This window comes from Saccostrea echinata, unplaced genomic scaffold (assembly GCF_033153115.1).
Source record: "Saccostrea echinata isolate AGI-Se365-2 ecotype Australia unplaced genomic scaffold, CSIRO_AGI_Sech_v1 ptg000002l, whole genome shotgun sequence".
Lineage (NCBI taxonomy): Eukaryota > Metazoa > Mollusca > Bivalvia > Ostreida > Ostreidae > Saccostrea > Saccostrea echinata.
Genome location: NW_026889751.1, coordinates 11,666,794 through 11,686,963, shown reverse-complemented (window position 1 = coordinate 11,686,963; position 20,170 = coordinate 11,666,794). Strand labels below are relative to the sequence as shown.

The 20,170-nt window shown below is 32.4% G+C and overlaps 2 protein-coding genes across 2 annotated transcripts; both read left to right on the top strand.

Moving 5' to 3' along the window:
- The first annotated feature begins 262 nt into the window (after positions 1-262).
- On the top strand, positions 263-7,270 carry LOC133178015 (vesicular glutamate transporter 3-like). The gene is made up of 11 exons (XM_061312800.1): positions 263-418; positions 678-820; positions 1,720-1,834; positions 1,939-2,026; positions 2,120-2,206; positions 3,979-4,118; positions 4,198-4,347; positions 4,489-4,621; positions 4,737-4,847; positions 5,625-5,746; positions 6,983-7,270. Exons 1-11 carry the CDS (start codon positions 275-277, stop codon positions 7,268-7,270), a joined length of 1,521 nt encoding a protein of 506 aa, XP_061168784.1. The 5' UTR covers positions 263-274.
- A 2,904-nt stretch (positions 7,271-10,174) lies between these two features.
- Positions 10,175-19,428, top strand: LOC133178001 (vesicular glutamate transporter 3-like). The gene is made up of 11 exons (XM_061312799.1): positions 10,175-10,331; positions 10,609-10,751; positions 13,977-14,091; positions 14,171-14,258; positions 14,349-14,435; positions 15,808-15,947; positions 16,044-16,193; positions 16,418-16,550; positions 16,658-16,768; positions 17,052-17,173; positions 19,147-19,428. The coding sequence occupies exons 1-11, from the start codon at positions 10,188-10,190 to the stop codon at positions 19,426-19,428; spliced, it is 1,515 nt and encodes a 504-aa protein (XP_061168783.1). The 5' UTR covers positions 10,175-10,187.
- The last annotated feature ends 742 nt before the right edge of the window (positions 19,429-20,170 follow it).

The window sequence follows — 20,170 nt, the reverse complement described above, 5'->3', positions numbered from 1 at the left end:
ATTCTTAATTTTAAAATTAATTTCTATATAAATCCGAAAGGCTATGGTTTTTATATTGTATGAATTTATTTTGGATAAGGCCCTGAGTGCAGAGTAAATGTCAGAATTTAAAGCCTTCAATTGTAATAATGTGGTGTATTACGTAAATAAAATATATTCTCGAAGGGGCGTAAAGCAAGAAAGAAAACATATAAATAAAGTTTATCCATATGTCCAGGGTATTTTAGAACTAATTTTATATATACTATCTTTGAAGCACGAATTAGATTGTACTATGGGATGTCCAAAAAGAATAACCGTTTCCCTCCTGTCTTTTCTGGGTTTCCTAATCCTCTTTGGATTTAGGACTGTTATCACCATGATAATGATCTACGTCATAAAAGACAACGACAATAACAGGGCAACATTATATAAAGAGGTGAGAAATTGTTGACCATATCAATTACTCTATGCACATTTTGACTCTCCTTCTATACTAGCATTTGGTAAGACACTTCCCTTAAAGAAGAGTTTTATTGTGCAGTTCTTACTATAAATCTTTTAAAATACATGAGGCTATGATGTCTTTTAAACTGTAGCATGCAAATTGGTAGCCCTACAGAGAAACAATTGAGAAAAAGGCCCTAATTTATATCATAAGGGATAAAAGAAACTGGTTTCAAAATGGAATTTTTCAGTGCACCATCAATGGAACAGCGTTTGACCTCCATTTAGACTGGAGTGTAGCCACTTCTCAGTACTTTAACACTGCCTACTTTATAGGACAAGTCATCTCCCAACTGCCGGGAGGAATCTTAGCTGCCCGATTCTCTCCAACAAAGTAAGTCATCTCTCTGTCAGAGAACTTTCTATCAGTGATGCTAATTTATTCACTCAAAAGTCATTATGGAAATGTTTCTTATGTCACTATTATATTTTTACAATACAGGCACATGAGAAGGCGTCATAACTTGCTTTTAAACAAAAATTTTATCTAGATCAGGATAGGGTATAAAATTTCTCAGTCTTTAAAGATATTCTGAATAAAATTCCAATCCTAAGAGTATATACTTGTTATACTTTTCATGATTCTCCACTTGCTTTTCAACTGAATCATTGTAAACTGGTATGATCACGTTTCCATTCCAAACTATATTTTATAGCATTATAGGAATTGCATCATCTGCGCAGTTATCTTAAACGAAGTTTTAACCTACCAAAGCATCTGCATAAAGGTTAAAATCATTAATAATCATAAAATCTAGATTGACATCTGACTCACACGATCTGTCCTACCGTTAATTCTCCACAAATATAATATTATAATACTAATATAAGATATAAATGTTAAACAAAAAGGCAATCTTTCTTAATATTGCGAAACTTTCCTGACGTTCAGCACTGACTATCCTGACAAGTTTTCATGTTCACTATTTTTTTATCTCTGGGGTTCTGACAAATGTGCACTTCCTCTTTATCATTCAATCAACACAAAAATATTCAAAATGAATTTCATTGTTTGTTCCTTATTTGAAAAAAAATATACAGCAATGGTTTATGCATATTCGGCGGAAAAAATCTCATTTCCTATAGATAATAGAGTTAATTGTTAAAAGACAGTGTTCTGCTTACTTGAAAATGGATATTTTCAGATGTTTTCGGGGATTACATTAAACTAAATTTATAAATGTTATGTATGTTATATAATAAAGTTATACATGGACGTTATTTATGTTGTAGACTGTTCGGAGGAGCGGTATTTATCAGTGGAGGATGTTTCTGGGTTTTAGCATTTTTAATGAAGTATAGTCCAGTCGTGGTGTTTGTGAGCAGATTTATACAAGGCCTTGTAGAGGTATCTATTGTCCATAAATGAATAAAGAAACTAATTATTCATAGAAAAAATATTTAGGAATAAATAGACATCACTGTATGAATATCTTATTTTTGTATTTGAAGGGTGTATGTCAACCTGCCATGAGTTCTGTTGTTTCCGCTTGGGCTCCAAAGTCAGAACGGACTAGAATTGTGGGATTCTCTTACTCAGGTGTAGAAAGTTTTTTTCCAGTAAAATCAAAATTTTAATATACTAATTGAAACATTAATGAACTATTTTATAACATGAGAAATACCCTTACAGGTATCTATCTAAGTACTACAGTCGCCTCTGTGATAACCGGGGCCACCACGTGTTACGTCAGTTGGAACGCCGGACTTTTCATTTACGGTAATAATTTATACATTATTAAGACTCCATTATCATTGAATGTTAATATCCTTGCAAAGATCAAAGTTCTGTAGTGTGACACAAAATTATTGTTAATTAGGTCAATGTAATTATTGTAGCCTATGTATTGGATACTATGTTTGACGTTTGTTTTCATTTTTTTTTGTTCAAAATTTGTACTGTGTATGTTTCAAATGACCTTGTAACTTGAGACCCAGAGTAATAAATTCTCAGAAGAGTCATTGATGAGTCATTGTAGTAGCTTGTCCATAATCGGTCTGGATTTCAGCTGAAATATGTCTATAATACTCCGGTCTTGGCATCAAACAGCAATTAAAACATGGTTGTTATGTAATTCTTTGTTACTTTCGGTTGTTATATAGAAAGTCATTTTAAGTTTAAAAACACCCCAATTAGTTACCCTAATTTTGTCCAATAAGTTTGGAAATCTGTCCAAACTTATTAGACATTTATTTTGACCTTATTGGATGGTGCCAGGTGAAAAGAAAACATTTTATGAAAAATAATACATTTGTCAAACAGAAGCAAAAATTTAATTTTAAAATTAATGAATGTAACATCACCAACACAATGAACACAATGGAATTCCAATTACATTTTTTAACTTTTAGATTCACAGTTCACATTTTCACAATGAATTTTTAGGAATTCTATAACATTTTTTAACTTTTCACATTAATTCCCTTTGTTGTGATTTTACACAACTGCACATCACATCAGAATTTGAGGCTTTTTTCCCATGCTTTACATGAATTTCATTTAATTCTGAGGCACTTTACGAAAAGTCTAAGAAAAATCTGCACTGTTTTCCGTCTTTTTAGATAGCCCATTTTGTATCAAATCATCAAGAACTTTTTGATTCTTAGAATCACAAAATCTTTTCATGATTTCTACATATTGGCTTGCGCGAAGTACAGTATTTCTTCATCAGATATATCCATAAAAGATTTCGCTTTTTTAGACTGAAATTTGGTTCCTAGCATACTCACTCTCCACATCCATAATATAACTTAGTAAAATCTAAGTATTTGGACTTTTAAATTATGATAGAATAAAAAATGCTCTCACCATCACAGGAAGACACGTCAATATGGCTTAATTAATAGTGAAAGTGACTGAAGATTGAGGAAACTCAAGTTTTATAGCCTTTTTAAAAATCTTACCTCAAAATGTCCAATGAGTGAACAAAAGAAACCGGTTTTATTGTTTAAGAATAGCTTTACTTTACCTTGGAGAGTACATTATGATGACAATTGCCCATAGGAAAGGTCATCACTGTATACAAAAGCTGAAACTAAATCTTAACATAATGGAAATCATGTTTTGTAATCAGTTCTTTTTTCACAGAATTTACAGTTTTTGGCTTATATCCCTTACATAAACAATCAATCTGAATTCTTCGTGCTGCTTTCTGAGTATGCTGTTTTAGTCCTATGTGTAAAAGGTGCAAGATAACCACACTTAGTTGTTTTCCTACTTGGACAAACGGATGGAACGTTTGTTTGTTTTATGTCCCTTGAGGGTTTTTTTCGTGCCAGCACCTACTGCAATACGCTACCTTTGTTTATACGGTCTCAACCGAAGGACCGGTCTACATGTCATATAGTGGATTCGAATCCACGACGTAAGGATCAACACCTTACTACGCGACTCTAGTGGAAACGCTCTAACCACTGCGCCACGCAGGCGACTGGATGGACAGGTAACCTTGCTGGATTAACAAAGTTATCATCATTTTTATAGTTTTGCAGGTGGTTTAGGCATCATGTGGTCACTGTTTTGGCTCTGTACAATTTACGACAGTCCAACACTTCATCCCTCTCTAGACGAGAAAGAGAATCGCATTTTCGAGGAAGAAGGTTCTCATGTTCAAGTTGCATCTGCAGCTGTGGTGAGATGATTTTAAAATCCAAAAATATATTGACAACTACAAAAAAACTTAAATATATAACAACTTATCTCTAATTCAGGCTAAAAACATTCCTTGGACACGAATCTTCACATCTGCTCCTGTCTGGGCATTATTCCTCGCTAATTTCACACGGTCTTGGGTTCTTGCTACGATGGTAACCGAAATACCTCAGTACTTCGCTGATGTCTTTAGGCTCAATGTGGCATCGGTAAAACTTTACATATTATATTATTATTCATATCTTATTTAATACGCTTACAACAAAAATGGAGTAGTTTAAAGCATGATTCAAGTATTACGTATCTCTGGTGCAGCTTGTTTCCAAATTCCAATTTTATCTTTCTCTCAGATTGGATTCCTAACAGCTTTTCCTCCAGTCCTGATGGTTGTTTCTATAATATTTAGTGGGATCCTTTTTGACAAATTAATCAAAACAGAAAAAATTTCAGTCACATTTGGCCGAAAATTGGCAATTTCAATCGGTAGGTAAGGAATGCCATGTGTTGTGTTGATTTTAGATATACATGTCCTACATTCTCGCTAATTCATTATTATTATTTTAGAAATAATGTTCGGACTAAATTTCCTTTTTTTAAGGGTTTGGGTCTGAGGCTGTCGCTATCTTAATTTTGGGTTTTGTCAGAAGTTATCCAGCAGCGTGTTTCCTATTAATTGTAGGAGAAGGAATGGCGGGCATAGGAAGTCCAGGTAGAGTTTTTTTTTAATCTTTTATTAATCATAGTGCAAACCCATTTATTTTTTCTAACTATTCCGGGTTAAGATACTTAGCATAACAAGAATAACAAAATATTAATTGTAACATTTCTACAAATGCCACAATCTTATTTTTAAAACATATTAGTGCAGTGTATTTGATAACTCAAGGAATAAATCCATATTCTTTTTAAGGTTATTTTTTACATAAGAAAGAAACATATTATTTGTTTCAGTTTTGTTCTGATATCTACGACACATTTTAAATTTGTATATCTTACTTGCCAGGAAAAAACAAAAGTATTTAAAAACTGTATCTTGGTATTCTGTTCAGAATAAAAGCCTAAGATTACATTGTGCATCAAAATGTAATACTAAACCCAGATTTTTCCATAATATTTGAACATTTTCACTGTCAAAAAGTAAATGTTTAACAATTTTATTAGACATAAGAAGCCAATGATTTATATTTGCATTTAAAAAGAAAAATGTTAGAACGCAACGTATTATTTAAAAAATTGTGATTAAATTTACTTATTCTTTTGTCATAAAAATATTTTACTTTGTATATATATATATATATATATATATATATATATATATATATATATATATATATATATATATATATATATATATATATATATATATATATATATATATGTTTTCAGATATACATTTACATGTAGATCATTGGTACTTATAATACAGAAATGTACTATTTTTTTCATTATTAAATTGGCCATTTAAAAATAACATATTAATACTTAGGTTATAAAGTAAATCCAGTAGACTTAGCACCTCAATATTCCAGTGTTCTGGTGGGGCTAGTGAGACTGGGTTTGTTAGGTGCTACCATAAGTACAGCGATGGCTGGAGCCCTCAGGCAAAAGGTACGCTTAATAAGACTATTTTGCAATATTTCCAATGACGGCATTTCTGTAAATTTATCAATAAGAAGACAAAAAATTGAATGTTACTCTGATATTATAATATCTTTTCTGTTACAGACAGATTATAATTTAATAATAAAATTGGTATCTGTTTTCGTTTGAAGTCGTAATCGTCGTTTGTTGGTTGTAAACTTTTGAACATTTTCAGCTTCTTCTCTGGAACCCTTTAACCAATTTCAACCGATTTTAGTATAGAGCATCTATGGGGAAAAGGGAACAAAATGTGAATTTCATTGTCCCTGCCCCCCCTCCTAGGGGCCTAAGGGGTGGGGCCAAAACCATCAAAATTAATGCAATTTTCAAAAATCTTCTTTACTCCTGGAAATCAATTAATCAAACTGTTGGCATGATTATAACAAGCAATTAGTCCTTTATCAAATTAGGGAATTTCATGGCCCCAGGGTGAGAGGTTCTTGCGTTAGGGATCTATTGATCATATAGTAAAAAATGCATCAATTCTTTTAAAGTCCTCTTCTCTTACCCTGTGCAGAAAAACTTTGAAAAGCAGAAAAAACTTTGTGCATAGTAACTTAGTATAATGAGCATGGTTGCCTCTTCTAAAATTGTGAAATCCATGGCCGTTGGGTATGGAGATTTGGTATTAGGGAAATTTGGTATTAGGGCGATGCTCTATTGATTATATAGTAAAAATGCATTAATTTTTGAAAAGCCTTTTCTGTGCTACTTGGCACTTAGAAGGGAAATAGAGTACAAAGTTGTAATGAGCAAGAGTATTTTTATCAGATTTGTGAAATTCTGGACCAGTGGGTCAAAAGGTCTGGTATTGGACAGGACTCTATTGATCTTGCAGTGAAATTTGTACTCAACTGATAGAAGTTATTCCCCCTTTCTATTCACCTATGATTATTAATAAACTTAGAATGTACTGGGTGGTTGCAAAATTTACATCACCACCAAAGAAATTCAAAATTTACATGCCACAGCAATTACATTTGTTCATGATTTTTCAAGGGAAACAAAATGTGCATATGTTTGTGGGTGGTTTGGGGGTTAAATTTAAATAGAAAGAAAATTCTAAAGAGGATGAAGAGTGTCTGGGCCTTGCATATAGATTCCATATTTATAGAAATATATAGAAATTTAATTTTTCATAAAAAATAAAAATTGAAATAAGTTTAAGTTAATATGTATATATTATATGTTTTTTCCTTTAAGAATATGGAGTCTTGGAGGCGGATATTAGTAATTACAGGATCCATACATTTGTTTGCTGTGATATGTTTTGCTATATTTGGATCTGGAAGAGAGCAAGATTGGGCCAAGTCAGGGTATACCGAGATTAAAATTCCAGAAAAAGAAAATATAAGCACGTATGGATCTACCTCTGAAACCCCACAGATTAAAACAGATATGAATGGAATAATATACAGCAACGATAGCAAATCTCAAAATGGTCATGTAACTATTCTAAACAATTCCAGTCAACAATCAAACAGTAAATAGTAGCTATTGTACTTTTTTGTTGTTTTTGCTTTAACAGTATTTTGACGGAAATTAATTTTCCTTCAAACGAATTGACGAGTTTAGGGACGTCCCTTTTCTTTTCTTTTTTCATTTCATTGTTTTTTGACAGAGTTCTCTAGTCTTCTTCCTCTTTTTTAAAATACGTTAATGTTATTTGGACGTTCCCAGAATTAATCAAACGGTAGAGAGGCATATGTTTTATGCATTACTTTCAAATCTATGAATGCTATTCATGACATATCTATACAGCTTGCCCTGATTTCTTGGAAAAGGTTTTTCGACATTGTTATCAGAAATAATTGTTATTGCCCGATGGGGGGGGGGGGGGGGGCAATGGTTTCAAGAAAATTGAATCCATATTATATGGTGGCATATTTCTGTCCCTCTCTTGTCAGAAAATAATGTCGACTTGTCAGATATTATGTCGACTTGTCAGATCTTTTTGTTAATTCGTCACTCATTCACGTATTTGAAAATTCAACATGAAAATGTGTCCATGACCAATTAAGGCCATCAGTTGGCAACACATTTTTCTAACAAGTCGACAAAAGTACCTGACAAGTCAACATAAAGATCTGACAAGTCGATATATTATCGGACAAGTCAACATAATTTTCTGAAAAGTCGACATTACACCTGACAAGTCAACTTGTCGGAAAATTATGTCGACTTGTCAGATAATGATGTCGATTTGTCAGAAAAGTATGTCGACTTGTCAGAAAATCATATCGACTTGTCAGATATTATGATGGCAAGTAGATTTCAGTTCGTGGCTTTAACTTGCTGTAATAACAAGATACCGAATTCCTGGTCGTAATGATTTTTATCTGACAAGTCGACATACACTGTAGTTATCTGACAAATTGACGTAAATATCTGACAAGTCAATACAAACAGCTTCTGACAAGTGGTGGCAGAAATATGCCACCATAATACCAAGAATGCTGATATAATCTGATTATTTTTTGCCTGTTGTTCTTAAAAAGAGTTTTGAAAAACTGTACCTGAAACTGTACCTATTGCTGTTGCTTCCACCCTAGCCCAGAGAGACCACCATTTGAACGAACTATAGTCTTTACTTTAAAAAGGATGCTTGCAAATTAATATGACTAGTTTTGCTTGATAAAACTTATTCTCGCACTTTCTACAGAATGTTCGGATATATTATTGTTATCCTGGTCCATCCGTCACAATATCTATTCCCTCTAATTTCTACACATTTTACGCAGTAGCCAAAACATCTTTTGAATTATGATTTTTGATGCCTGTCTATGTCATGAACTAAATTTTGAATTTACCGAATGGGGTAAATACAAAATTTAGAACAGGAAAAAGTTGATATTTTTAATTAAATTGTGTTTATTCCCATCTAATATAGTAGTATTCAACATTTAAACAGAACTAAGGAATCAGAATATTCATTTTTACTCTATGGTCCTACTGAGGGTCGAAAATGGCGTTTTTCTACACAAACCCGGTTCCAAGAACTCCGTTTTCGCGCGAAAAGTCGGCGATAATTATCGTAACATCACTAGTCATGGACTCATGGTACATATGACATGTAATGGCTACGCAAACTTCACGAAATCGACTGTTCTCACTGATGTAAATCTCAAACTCTAATGAGCTCATGTATTGAAAAATCTAGAATACAGTACTCAATTTAGGAAGATACGGTTTACCTTTACTTGAAAAGAGGTGGTTCAGATAAACGGTTAAACGATAATGTAGAGACAAAACTCTTAATCTGCATTGTGTTGCGCATAATGTCAATTTTTTTCACTGATAAGACAGGAGCAGAAAATCTTTTAAGGATCGATTAGGATGGGCCTCTTTTGCACACAATGCATAACAAAGTAAACAGAAAAAAGGCTATATCAAATTCTTTTGACACCTTTGTTTCAAGCACGATATTCTTTTCGAAGCTTCCCGATCATGACAAGGAGCACATGGCGGTTGTGATCGGTCGGCAGGGGATACTCACTCTTCCATGGCACCTGGTCCCACCTCTGATGTTTTAGAGGTCTGTGTTTGCTTTTCTCCGAAATTTGTATTGTTTAATGGACTTTTGAGCTTGAATACTGTTCGTTATCTCCATATATTTCATTATATCTAAACATTGTTTTTCTCTAGATGCCAGGGTTTATTAGTATCAAAACCCAACCAGTAATGCTTTTCAAAATTAACTTGTTAACATCAAGTTTTTCAGGATGTCAAAGTACTATTATGGTTAATATCAAATAAACACATTTAAAATAAGATACACTAGTTTATTGTAATCTAAATAATATATTATACGCCCCACATCCTATATCTCGGCTCAATATCCGGATTCCTTTCTCTGTACCAGAGGTTAGTGTGCTACTGCGTACACACGGCACCCACCCACAGACACATTCATCCAGTGTACGATATATACAATTGTATAATGGGAGTTTCCAGACAGGGATAATATACAACTTTGTTACAGAGCTTTCAGGTATGTATAGTTATATAACTTATATTCTTAAAAAGTTTTCTTCGAATCCCAAGAGGAAAAGTAATACTCAATTAAATTATAGCGATTCAAATCCATAGAATGATAGCCTACGGACTTACTGCATGTATTAGTTCTTAATTCTAAAATTAATTATATATAAATGCAAAGAAATATAGTCTTTTATATTGTATAAATTTATTTCGAATAAGTACCGAGTACAGATCAATATTTCAGCCTTCTTAATGCACATGATGGCGTCCCAATATGAGTGAAAATTTCTCGTAGGGATGCTAAAGGGGAGGGGGTGGGGGTGGCGGGGGGTGAGCAAGCAAACGCTTATCCATATGTCAATGTCATGTGCATTCTTTTGCTGATTTTTTATACTTTAACTTTTTAAAGCGAGAATTAAATTGTACCATGGGATGTCCAAAAAGAATCACCGTTTCCCTCCTGTCTTTTCTGGGTTTCCTAATCATCTATGGATATAGGACTGTTATCACCATAATAATGATCTACGTCATAAAAGACAACGACAATAATAAGGCAACATTATTTAAAGAGGTGAGAAACTGTTGATTGTTTTCCACAGCTACATGTAGTTAAATCGATTTCTCAATACAGTTACATTGGTCACTATAATTCATATTAGGAGCGTTTTGATTCTCTAAGAACATGTGTCAGTTGGTAAAACACTTCTTTCGGCAGGGTTCCATTTTGCAATTATTAGTAAAACTCTTGAAAATAATATGCATGAGGCTATGGTCTTTTATATTGTATGAATCTATTTCGAATAAACTGTAGCATGCAAATTAAAAAACTATTAAATTCGAATTTTCAGTGCACCATCAATGGAACAGCGTTTGACCTCCAATTAGATTGGAGTGTAGCCATTTCCCAGTACTTTAATACCGCCTATTTTATGGGACAAGTCATCTCCCAGCTACCAGGAGGAATCCTAGCTGCCCGATTCTCTCCAACAAAGTAAGTCATCTCTCTGTCAGTGATGCTTGTTTTGTTCAGTCTATAGTCATAATAAAGATAATTCTTATGTTCAAAACCACTACATTTTTACAATATAAGATTAGTAGGGATGTCAATTAATATTCGAGTACTCGACTATCGTTCGATCATACCGACTATCGACTAAAATTTTACTAAAAATCTAATGTAGATCAAGATAGTGCTTAACATTTCTCAATCTTTAAAGATATTCCGAATAAAATGTCAATCCTAAAAGCTATACTTGCTTTGCCGCTGAAATTATGTCAACTGAAATAATGACCTATCAAGTTTTCATACCAAATTACGAGTGATTACATTGAAGTACATTGTAATTATATTGTCTGTGCAGATGTCTTTAAACGAAATTTTGACCTACTATAGTATATGCTTAAAGGTTAAAATCATTATCTAAATTGAAGCCTGATTTGGTGTATTCGATCTGTCCTGTCGTTTTCCCCCTCAAATTATGTAACATAATGAAGCTGTAAAGATTACAAAATTAGTTATAAATGCTTTAAAATTCTGAGGCCATCTTTTATAATATCGCTAAATTTTGCTGGTTTGTTTAACAACAAAGCTATATAAGGTTACAAGATTCACGAGTGAACTTTATGACAAAGTTTTCAGGTTCATTATTTATTTTTCTTCTCTGAGAGTCTGATGTAAAAGGGTAAGATAACGAACAGTTGGTGGGAATCATGCCAGTCATAATACGACAAAACAATATGTTGTTTTTGCAAATGAGGTCATTATACAAAGGTTGTCCCAGAAATACGCGAACATTTTCAATATCTTTTGTTTCACTAATACTATAAAGCTAAAAATTGGCATACATCATAATCAACATTTTTTTAATAATGCCTAAAAATGTCAATGAAATATATCCATAAATAACATTTTTCTCTCAGGTAGAAACGAATCTTACAAATCGGTTGTCGGTGCAACACTGACGACGTCAAAACGTAGCTCGTGGCGTTTGTGAATCTGTTCTGGAAAAGTGTTTCTGATAAAATTCGTTTTAGCATAAATTCGGCAATGTATTTAATTTTCTTTTATTTACTACATATATAAGTTATACATCTCAAATACTAGTGTTACCAAAAGATTGTGGAATTAATTCTTTTAATATAGACAATTCCTCAATTCCGATAATAAACCTAACAGTTAGCATTGTTTAACGGCGAACTTCACTTAGGCCTATGACGTCCAGCTCCTGACTTTCAGTTTGTCTTCATTTTTTGTTGGTCTACAAAACGCCTCTTCTATCGGATTACCAGTCAAGCCATCCTCAAACCTCTTCAACTAGAGATAAACCTGTGTCCAAGATTTATATTTCTGTTGTTCCATCGTCTTTTATCGCATGGATAGGAGTCATATCCCTCTCAACACAGTACTCCTTAATAATTTGGTGTTCCACAGTATCGCCAAACGTCATCATTTTCGACAATATCTAATTTAAAGTGTTTTGGTATATTACGTCATATATTTGTCATTAATGATGTCACATTAATGATTTTTTATACACGAGTACACCAGATCAAAGAGTATTTATGAAGGTAAATTTTGTGACATTACATTTCCGTATAGCCTGGTAATAAAACTTCATTGACAATGATACCTTTAAAAGTAAAATAAATTGCTTTATTTATGCATTTGCTTTTTCTACTGGTCATTATTCCGTTCACTGAAAATGTTTTAAAAAAATAAAGTTCTGGAACTCATTTCATCGTTCGTTCCCTAATATAAACGAAACAAAAAAAAAGACATCGCTCAGCTGAGTAAACTAAAATGGCCCTGCTATTCTTCATACCTCTTTTTCTCTCTTCATTCAAATGAAAATTTTTACCACATACTGCCGCCACACTCTAGCCCCAGGGGGTCTTGACATAGATGATCTTTAATCCACACAACATGAGTATGCTTCAATATCAGCATGATGGTCTTGGTGTTGTGAAAAGAATAATTTTGATAGATTTATTACATTCATGCATTATGTCAAATTTGATATCCAATTCCAACCCTAGTTTCAGGATCAATAATTTGGGGAAAAAAATATCAACACAACATGGGGATATTTGCAAATTAATATGACTTAGTGTGGTCTTGCTACTCAAGAAAGATTTCTTATTGATTTCTTATACACATGCATCTTATGTAAACATTTGATTCCTTCTTTTGGTCTAACCTACCCTCGATAGCCACAATTTGATAAAACTTCAATCTGCACTACCTGAGTTATATAACTATTTCTGACCCTGCCAATCTTGAAAAGATTTTCCCATATAATCCTATGTATAACATTGATCCCATATTGTTGTCCCATCCTAACCCCAGGAAAAAAGATTTTAACCAAAACTGAATCTGAATTGTGGATGTTTGTATATAATTATTGATTATAATCCTACTGTTCTACAGAAGATTTTTAAATTCCCCCCCCCCCCCTCACGTAAAAAAGAAAAAAAAGTTTTGACTTTTCTTGTCCAGTAATTCTTGAGAATAATTTTAACTGACACCAACAAATTTTCATGCACTTTTCCGCAATCATCTCCCCTTTCAAGTAAGCGCCGCTCTTCAAAAAAGATACTTGAAACCTCTTTATCAAAGGATTCTTTGTGGTAAGTTTAGTTGAAATAGCCCTGTGATTCTAGAAAGGAAAATGCAAATATGAAAAGTCTATGATAACAACGACGACGATGACACCAACAACACAGACAACGAAGAATTTTAGGTTAAAAACGAATAAAAAAATAAATAAATAAATAAATAAAAACAGAGGGGAAGTGTTTCTAGCATTTTCGGCAAAAGCCTCATTTCCTTTATATTCTTAATATCTAACAGAGTAATTGTTAAAGCACAGTGTTCTACTTAAATTTAAACACAAAAATGTGTTTTCATATCATATTTACATGTATGTAAATTACACATTATGTCACAGTTATAATTCAGGGTACTTTAAATTTCTCATTATTATTATTATTTATATTATCATTATTATTATTCAGTTTGTATGTAAATTATTTTTCAATTAAATAAAATCTTCTGAATAATTTGAAATTTATTAAATCATTTCATAATGTCATTAATGTCTTTTATTCGTATTTTAGAATTTCGACTTTAATTTTGACCAATGAAATAAAAGGAAAAGATTTGATATATCCGTTACTGACTTTGCAATGCAATATGATAACGTTATTTATGCTGTAGACTGTTTGGTGGTGCAATATTTATCAGCGGAGGCTGTTTCTGGGTTTTAGCATTTTTAATGAAGTATAGTCCAGTCGTAGTGTTTGTAACCAGATTTATACAAGGCCTTGTAGAGGTATTTATTTCCTATTGATAAACAAAGAAGCTAAATATTAATAACGTCTCAATATCTTATCCTTTTATTGTATCTGAAGGGTGTTTGTCTTCCTTCCATGAGTTCTGTGATGTCCGCTTGGGCTCCAAAGTCGGAACGAACTAGAATTGTGGGATTCTCATACTCAGGTGCAGAAGATTTTTCTGTAAAAATAGACTTTTTTACGTGGAAGTGACATAGAATTGATCTATTATAAAAACTGAGAAGTATACTTACAGGTATCTACTTAAGTATCACAGTAGCTTCTATGATAACCGGTGCCACAACGTGTTACGTCAGCTGGAATGCTGGATTCTTTATTTACGGTAATAATTTCTTGCTCAGTGAAATTTTTGTGGATTATGCATTGGATACTTTATCTGAAGTTCGCTGTAATTTGTATGTTCATAATTTTATATATATTTTACCCATTTGTTCAATGGTGGGTTACAAATATATGTAAGCCAAATCTACAAATATGTCAAATATATTTTCAATATTTGTACTTTTCTTTAAATCAGTTGTATCCAGCTCCATATGAATTGAAGATTCTGTTCAGTTATGCCTATCTCTAATTCATTTGGAGATGGACACGTTTGATTTGAAGATAGGTATAGTTGAATTGAAGATAGGTACAAATCTAAGAATTAAAGATGGGTATAAATGATTTAAAGATAGGTGCAATTGAATTGAACCTAAGCATAAATAAATTGACTGTACCTATCTTAAAATCCTTGGCTTACATCTTTCATCTTGTACGTATCTTTCATTGAAATGTACCTATCTTCAAATCAGTTGTACTTATCTTCAAATGATTAAGAAAATAGGTATAATTCAATTGAACCTATCTTTAATTTTCAAGATAGGTATGAATGAATTAAAGATAAGTAAAATTCATTTGAACTTATAGGTTCAATTATTTAAGGATAGGCATAATTATTTACAACTATCTTTTCAATTTGACCTAGTTTTAATTCAATTATAACTTTTTTTTTCAATTCATTTGGAGATAGGTTCAATTATTTAAAGAAAGATAGAAATACATGTACTTGATTTATACCTACCTTCAAATATTTGTACCTATGTTTGAATTATTGTTCTTCTTGAAGATAGATTTAATAGAATTGGAGATAGGTACAAATAAGAAGATTTAAAAATAGGTGTAATTGATTTAAAATTAGTTGCAATTGAATTGAACCTTAGTATTATTTATTTGTACCTAGCTTCAAGTCAAATGTGGTGATTTTTTTATTGTATCTATCTTTAAATCAATTGTACCTATTATCAAATGATTTAAACTTAAGTATAATTGAATTGATCCTTTCAGTAACTGAATTAAAAAAACATACAGATGTAATTCATTGGAACCTAGGTTCAATTATTTAAAACAGGAATAATTTTAATTCATTTAGATCTACATTTACTTTAATTGAATTGTACTTCTCTTCAAATCATTCGAAGATAGGTACAAATATTTGAAAATAGGTGCAAATATTTATATATATATGTTAATTTGACGTTCCATCCAAAGGAACTTGTATATTGATTACCAGAGTCAGAAACTCAGAATAGTCCTGCAATATACTTCTTCCGTTTTATTACGTGTAAAAGATACGAAAATTACCATACTTAGTTCTCGCAACTGGACGAACAGACGGACGGATACATAGAAATCATATCATTTTGAAAGTTTTACAGGTAGTTTAAGCATCACGTGGTCACTGTTTTGGCTCTGTACAATTTACGACAGTCCAACACTTCATCCCTCTTTAGACAAAAAAGAAAGTTGCATTTTCGAGGAAGAAGGTTCTCATATTCAAGTTGCATCTGCAGCTGTGGTGAGATTATTTTTAAATCAAAATGAAAAAATGTGGCGACTTACTTTAGAAATGAATCAAAAAAACTTAATTTGGACAATCTTATCTTTAATAAAGGCTAAAAACGTTCCTTGGACACGAATCTTCACATCCCCTCCTGTTTGGGTATTATTCCTCCTTAATTTTACACGGTCTTGGGTTCTTGCTACAATGATGACTGAAATACCTCAGTACTTCGCTGATGTCTTTGGACTCAACGTGGCATCGGTAAAACAATATAAAATAAAGGCATACGACAGTAGTTTAAAAGCAAAATGCAAATTCTATGTGTTCCTAATGTAACTGTTTTTCCAAATACCGTTTACTAATTTTTGAATTATTAGAAATTCAAATGATGAATACACGACAATTACAATTAGTCATGTACTCATTGGCAAATGAAAATTGTTAATTAGTGAAAGAAGCAAGTTTCAATTTTATCTTTCTCTCAGATTGGATTCCTAACAGGTTTTCCTCCAATTCTGATGGCCGTTTCTATGATATCTAGTGGGATCTTTTTCGACAAATTAATCAAAAGAGGAAAAATATCAGTCACTTTTGGTCGAAAATTGGCAATTTCAATCGGTAGGTAAGCAATGAATCTATATAAATTATTGTGCTGATTTAATAAATGCTACATTATCAAGAATCTTTCGTTTTATTTTTTCGAAGACTTAATTTGCATTTTTAAGGGTTTGGATCTGAGGCTGTCGTCATCTTAGTTTTGGGTTTTGTCAGAAGTTATGCTGTAGCGAGTTTCCTATTAATAATAGGGGAAGGACTGGCGGGCCTTGGAACTGCAGGTAAAGGAAGCGCACCGGTACTTATTATATATCATTTTTTATTCGCAAGAAAAATATATTCGCGTAATTTTGCGAGCCTATCTGATAGAGAAATTTTATTCTCGCGCATTATAAAGGATTATAATCAACAATAATCAAAATTTATGAAAATTTTCATCGCGCATATATACCAAATAACGCTCACGAGAATTTAAGGTGTAGTGAAAATTTCTGATATTAAGCAGAGTCGTTTTATTTAATTCTTAAATAACCAATCTAAAAAATGGCACTATTTGACTCTTAGGTTATCAGGTAAATCCAGTAGACTTGGCACCTCAATATTCCAGTGTTCTGGTGGGGCTAGTGAGACTAGGTTTGTTAGGTGCTACCATAAGTACAGCCATGGCTGGAGCCCTCAGACAAAAGGTACGGTGTATATGGCAACTGACAAGTTTCCGCATTTTTGTAAGTTAATCAAAGAGAGGTCGTAAATTTTACCTTGATATTTTAAAGTTTGATATTTTAATTATCTATACTTATAAATTAATAAATTTTGCAAATAAACTCCGAAACGGGTGCACCAGAGTTCTTACTTACTCCTCTAACAATACACTAGATACAAGATGATGTCCGTAAACTATATTTAGATTTCACTTGCATAGTAAGAATCGTACATTAAATTAAAAGTCTACTTTTATTTTCTATAAACAGCCATGAAATAGCAAAAACGTGAGTACGGTGGCGTTTCCGGTTGGCGGATCTAAGTTACTGGCAATTTTTAATGAAACTGACAACAAGCAATCGTTTATTTATTTCATAAAACGTCATCACTGAATTATTCAATCAAAACTTGATTTAAATTATATAAAAGAAATAAGTTGTGATAACCGATTAAAAAGGGAAATGTGCAAATTATTTTCGTCATTCACCGATCTTAATATTGACGGAAGCTTCTAGAACATCATATAGCATCGAGTCCGATGTTAAAAAAAAACCGAGGCGCTTATAGCTGAAAAAAGCTTTTGTGTGAATGGTCATTGAAATAATGGTAAATCATTGATAACACTATAAGTTGTGAATATATTTATATATCGAAAGACCATTACATATATATACATATATGTAGTAGGTTTTCCTAATAAATTTATCGGTAAAATTTGTATATATTCCTTACTGAGAGCGTCGTGGCAACGAACCCGAAGTACAATTTGTACTTCGTAATAAACTTGCTTACATGTAAAGAGAAAATTATTGAATAAAGTATTGTACAAAAACAATTAAAGATGTAAAATTGTGTGCTTTAATCAATACATTTCATTTTTTTTTAATTTTTTTTTTTTTTTTGAAAACAGTCTTTTGTATCAAATACTCGGCCTATTTATAGGGCGTTAAAAGCTAATTTTACACAGGTACTTGAGTCTTGGTTTATAAATATGTACGTACCTTATTGATATGTAAAAAAAAGTATAGTACATTATCTAAATATCAGTAATGTATAAACATATTTATAAACCAAGACCCAAGTACCTGTGAATTTTAACACCCCCCCCCCTCCAAATCAATTTACCAGTAAAATGTGCAGATTCAGTGCTTTTATACTTGACGGAAATGAAATAAGAATATCTGAAGTACAATATCCATAACATAGTATAACAGGTTTCACAATAAACGTCAATTAATGAAATTGTTAATTTTCAAGTTTTTACAAAGGGGGGTGGGGTGGGGTGGGGGTGGAGACGTGCATTTACTTCAAGCGAGATTTTGAACAAAGTATTTCTTCCTGCTATAAGCTTGTAGGCTGTCAGTAGAAACTACAAAATATTTTCTGTCGGTAGTAGTATAGATTCAATTCCCCGCGCTTGCACGGGATTTCATCTAGTGTTCTCTACTGTTACACACGAAATCTACATTTCTTTCTGGGAAAAGACCGCGTGCATATCTAATGAGAACTACATGTACCCCCTTCCCCAAATAAAGACCTGATACGTGTATATAACAAGCAAAATTTAATAAAAGAAATCTATTTTGCCTCAGATGCATTCATTACAATTTAGTTTTCTCGGAGTGCGTTTACCATTTTGTAAATTTTGAATTTACTGGGCGGTAAAAATGAATTAAAAAAAATTACATCACCACCAAAGAATTTTAAAAATTAACATAGCACAACAACCGTAATATGTACATATTTTTCAAAGGGGATGGGAAATATTTTATTAAATTTAATCAGCATGAAAATTCTACAAAGGGGCAAATGTCTGCACCGACGCGGCTTCCATCGAATTTTGTTTTATTTTGTTTTGTTTTGTTGTATTTTTTTTTTGGGGGGGGGGGGGGAGAGAGAGAGAAATTTAAGTATAAGCTTAAAGTTGTTTGAAGTTAGTGTACTTTTTTCCTTTAAGAATGCAGAGTCTTGGACACGGATATTGGTAATTACAGGATCAATACATTTGTTTGCTGTGGTATGTTTTGCTGTATTTGGATCTGGAAAAGAACAAGAATGGGCCAAGTCAGCGTATACCCAGATAAAAACGCCAGAAAAAGAATACATAAGTACATACGGATCTACCTCAGACACCCCACAAATTAAAACAGATACGAGTGGAATAAAATACAATAACGATCAAAAAGGCAATGTAACTATTCTAAACATTTCCAATCAACAAGAACAAAGTAAAAAGTAGCAAATTTCTGCAAATTATATTTGTTAATTTCACTTTTACAGTGTTTTGGCCGAAATCACGAATGTCTTAAAAGGTTGAGTGAATGTTTTAGGACCTTCTTCTCCTTGCTTTTTGAGGCAGTTCTCTATTTTTTTTTAAATACTGTTAATTTCAGTTGGAGTCCACAATAAAAAGCCAAGCAGCAGACACACCTTTGATTCATTAAAAGTTACGTGTTGCTTGATTACCAATTCCTTTTAAACTGACGTATTTCGTACATGATATATCTGTATAATGTATGTCTAAAAAGGGCTTTTATTCCAAAGCAAAAATAAAATACTTGTATTAATTTAATGTTATGTAACAAGAGTCTCATGGATTGTAAAACTCGTCTGATACACCTTTCTCTTTTTGACTAAAGTATACATAAATAAAATCCCTTGGTTACTGCTGTCATCAAATTAAAGTAATAAGATTTTAACATTTATAATTGACCTGTTGCTACTAAATCCTCTGTTATGTTTTGACCCCTGGAACCCTTGATTTGGACAAGCCTGAATCTACACTCATGAGGTATTGCATATAAATGTGCCAAATTGTGGCCCTTCTTCCACATAAAAAGTTTTTTTTCCCACAAATATCACTGTAAAAAAAAATGATCATTTATCATGGACTCATCCTTCCCATAGGGTAAGGATTTGAATCTTTCCTTTAACATGCCCTTTTTTACAAAAATTTCATGGTTTGAAGGCTTTTGAAACTC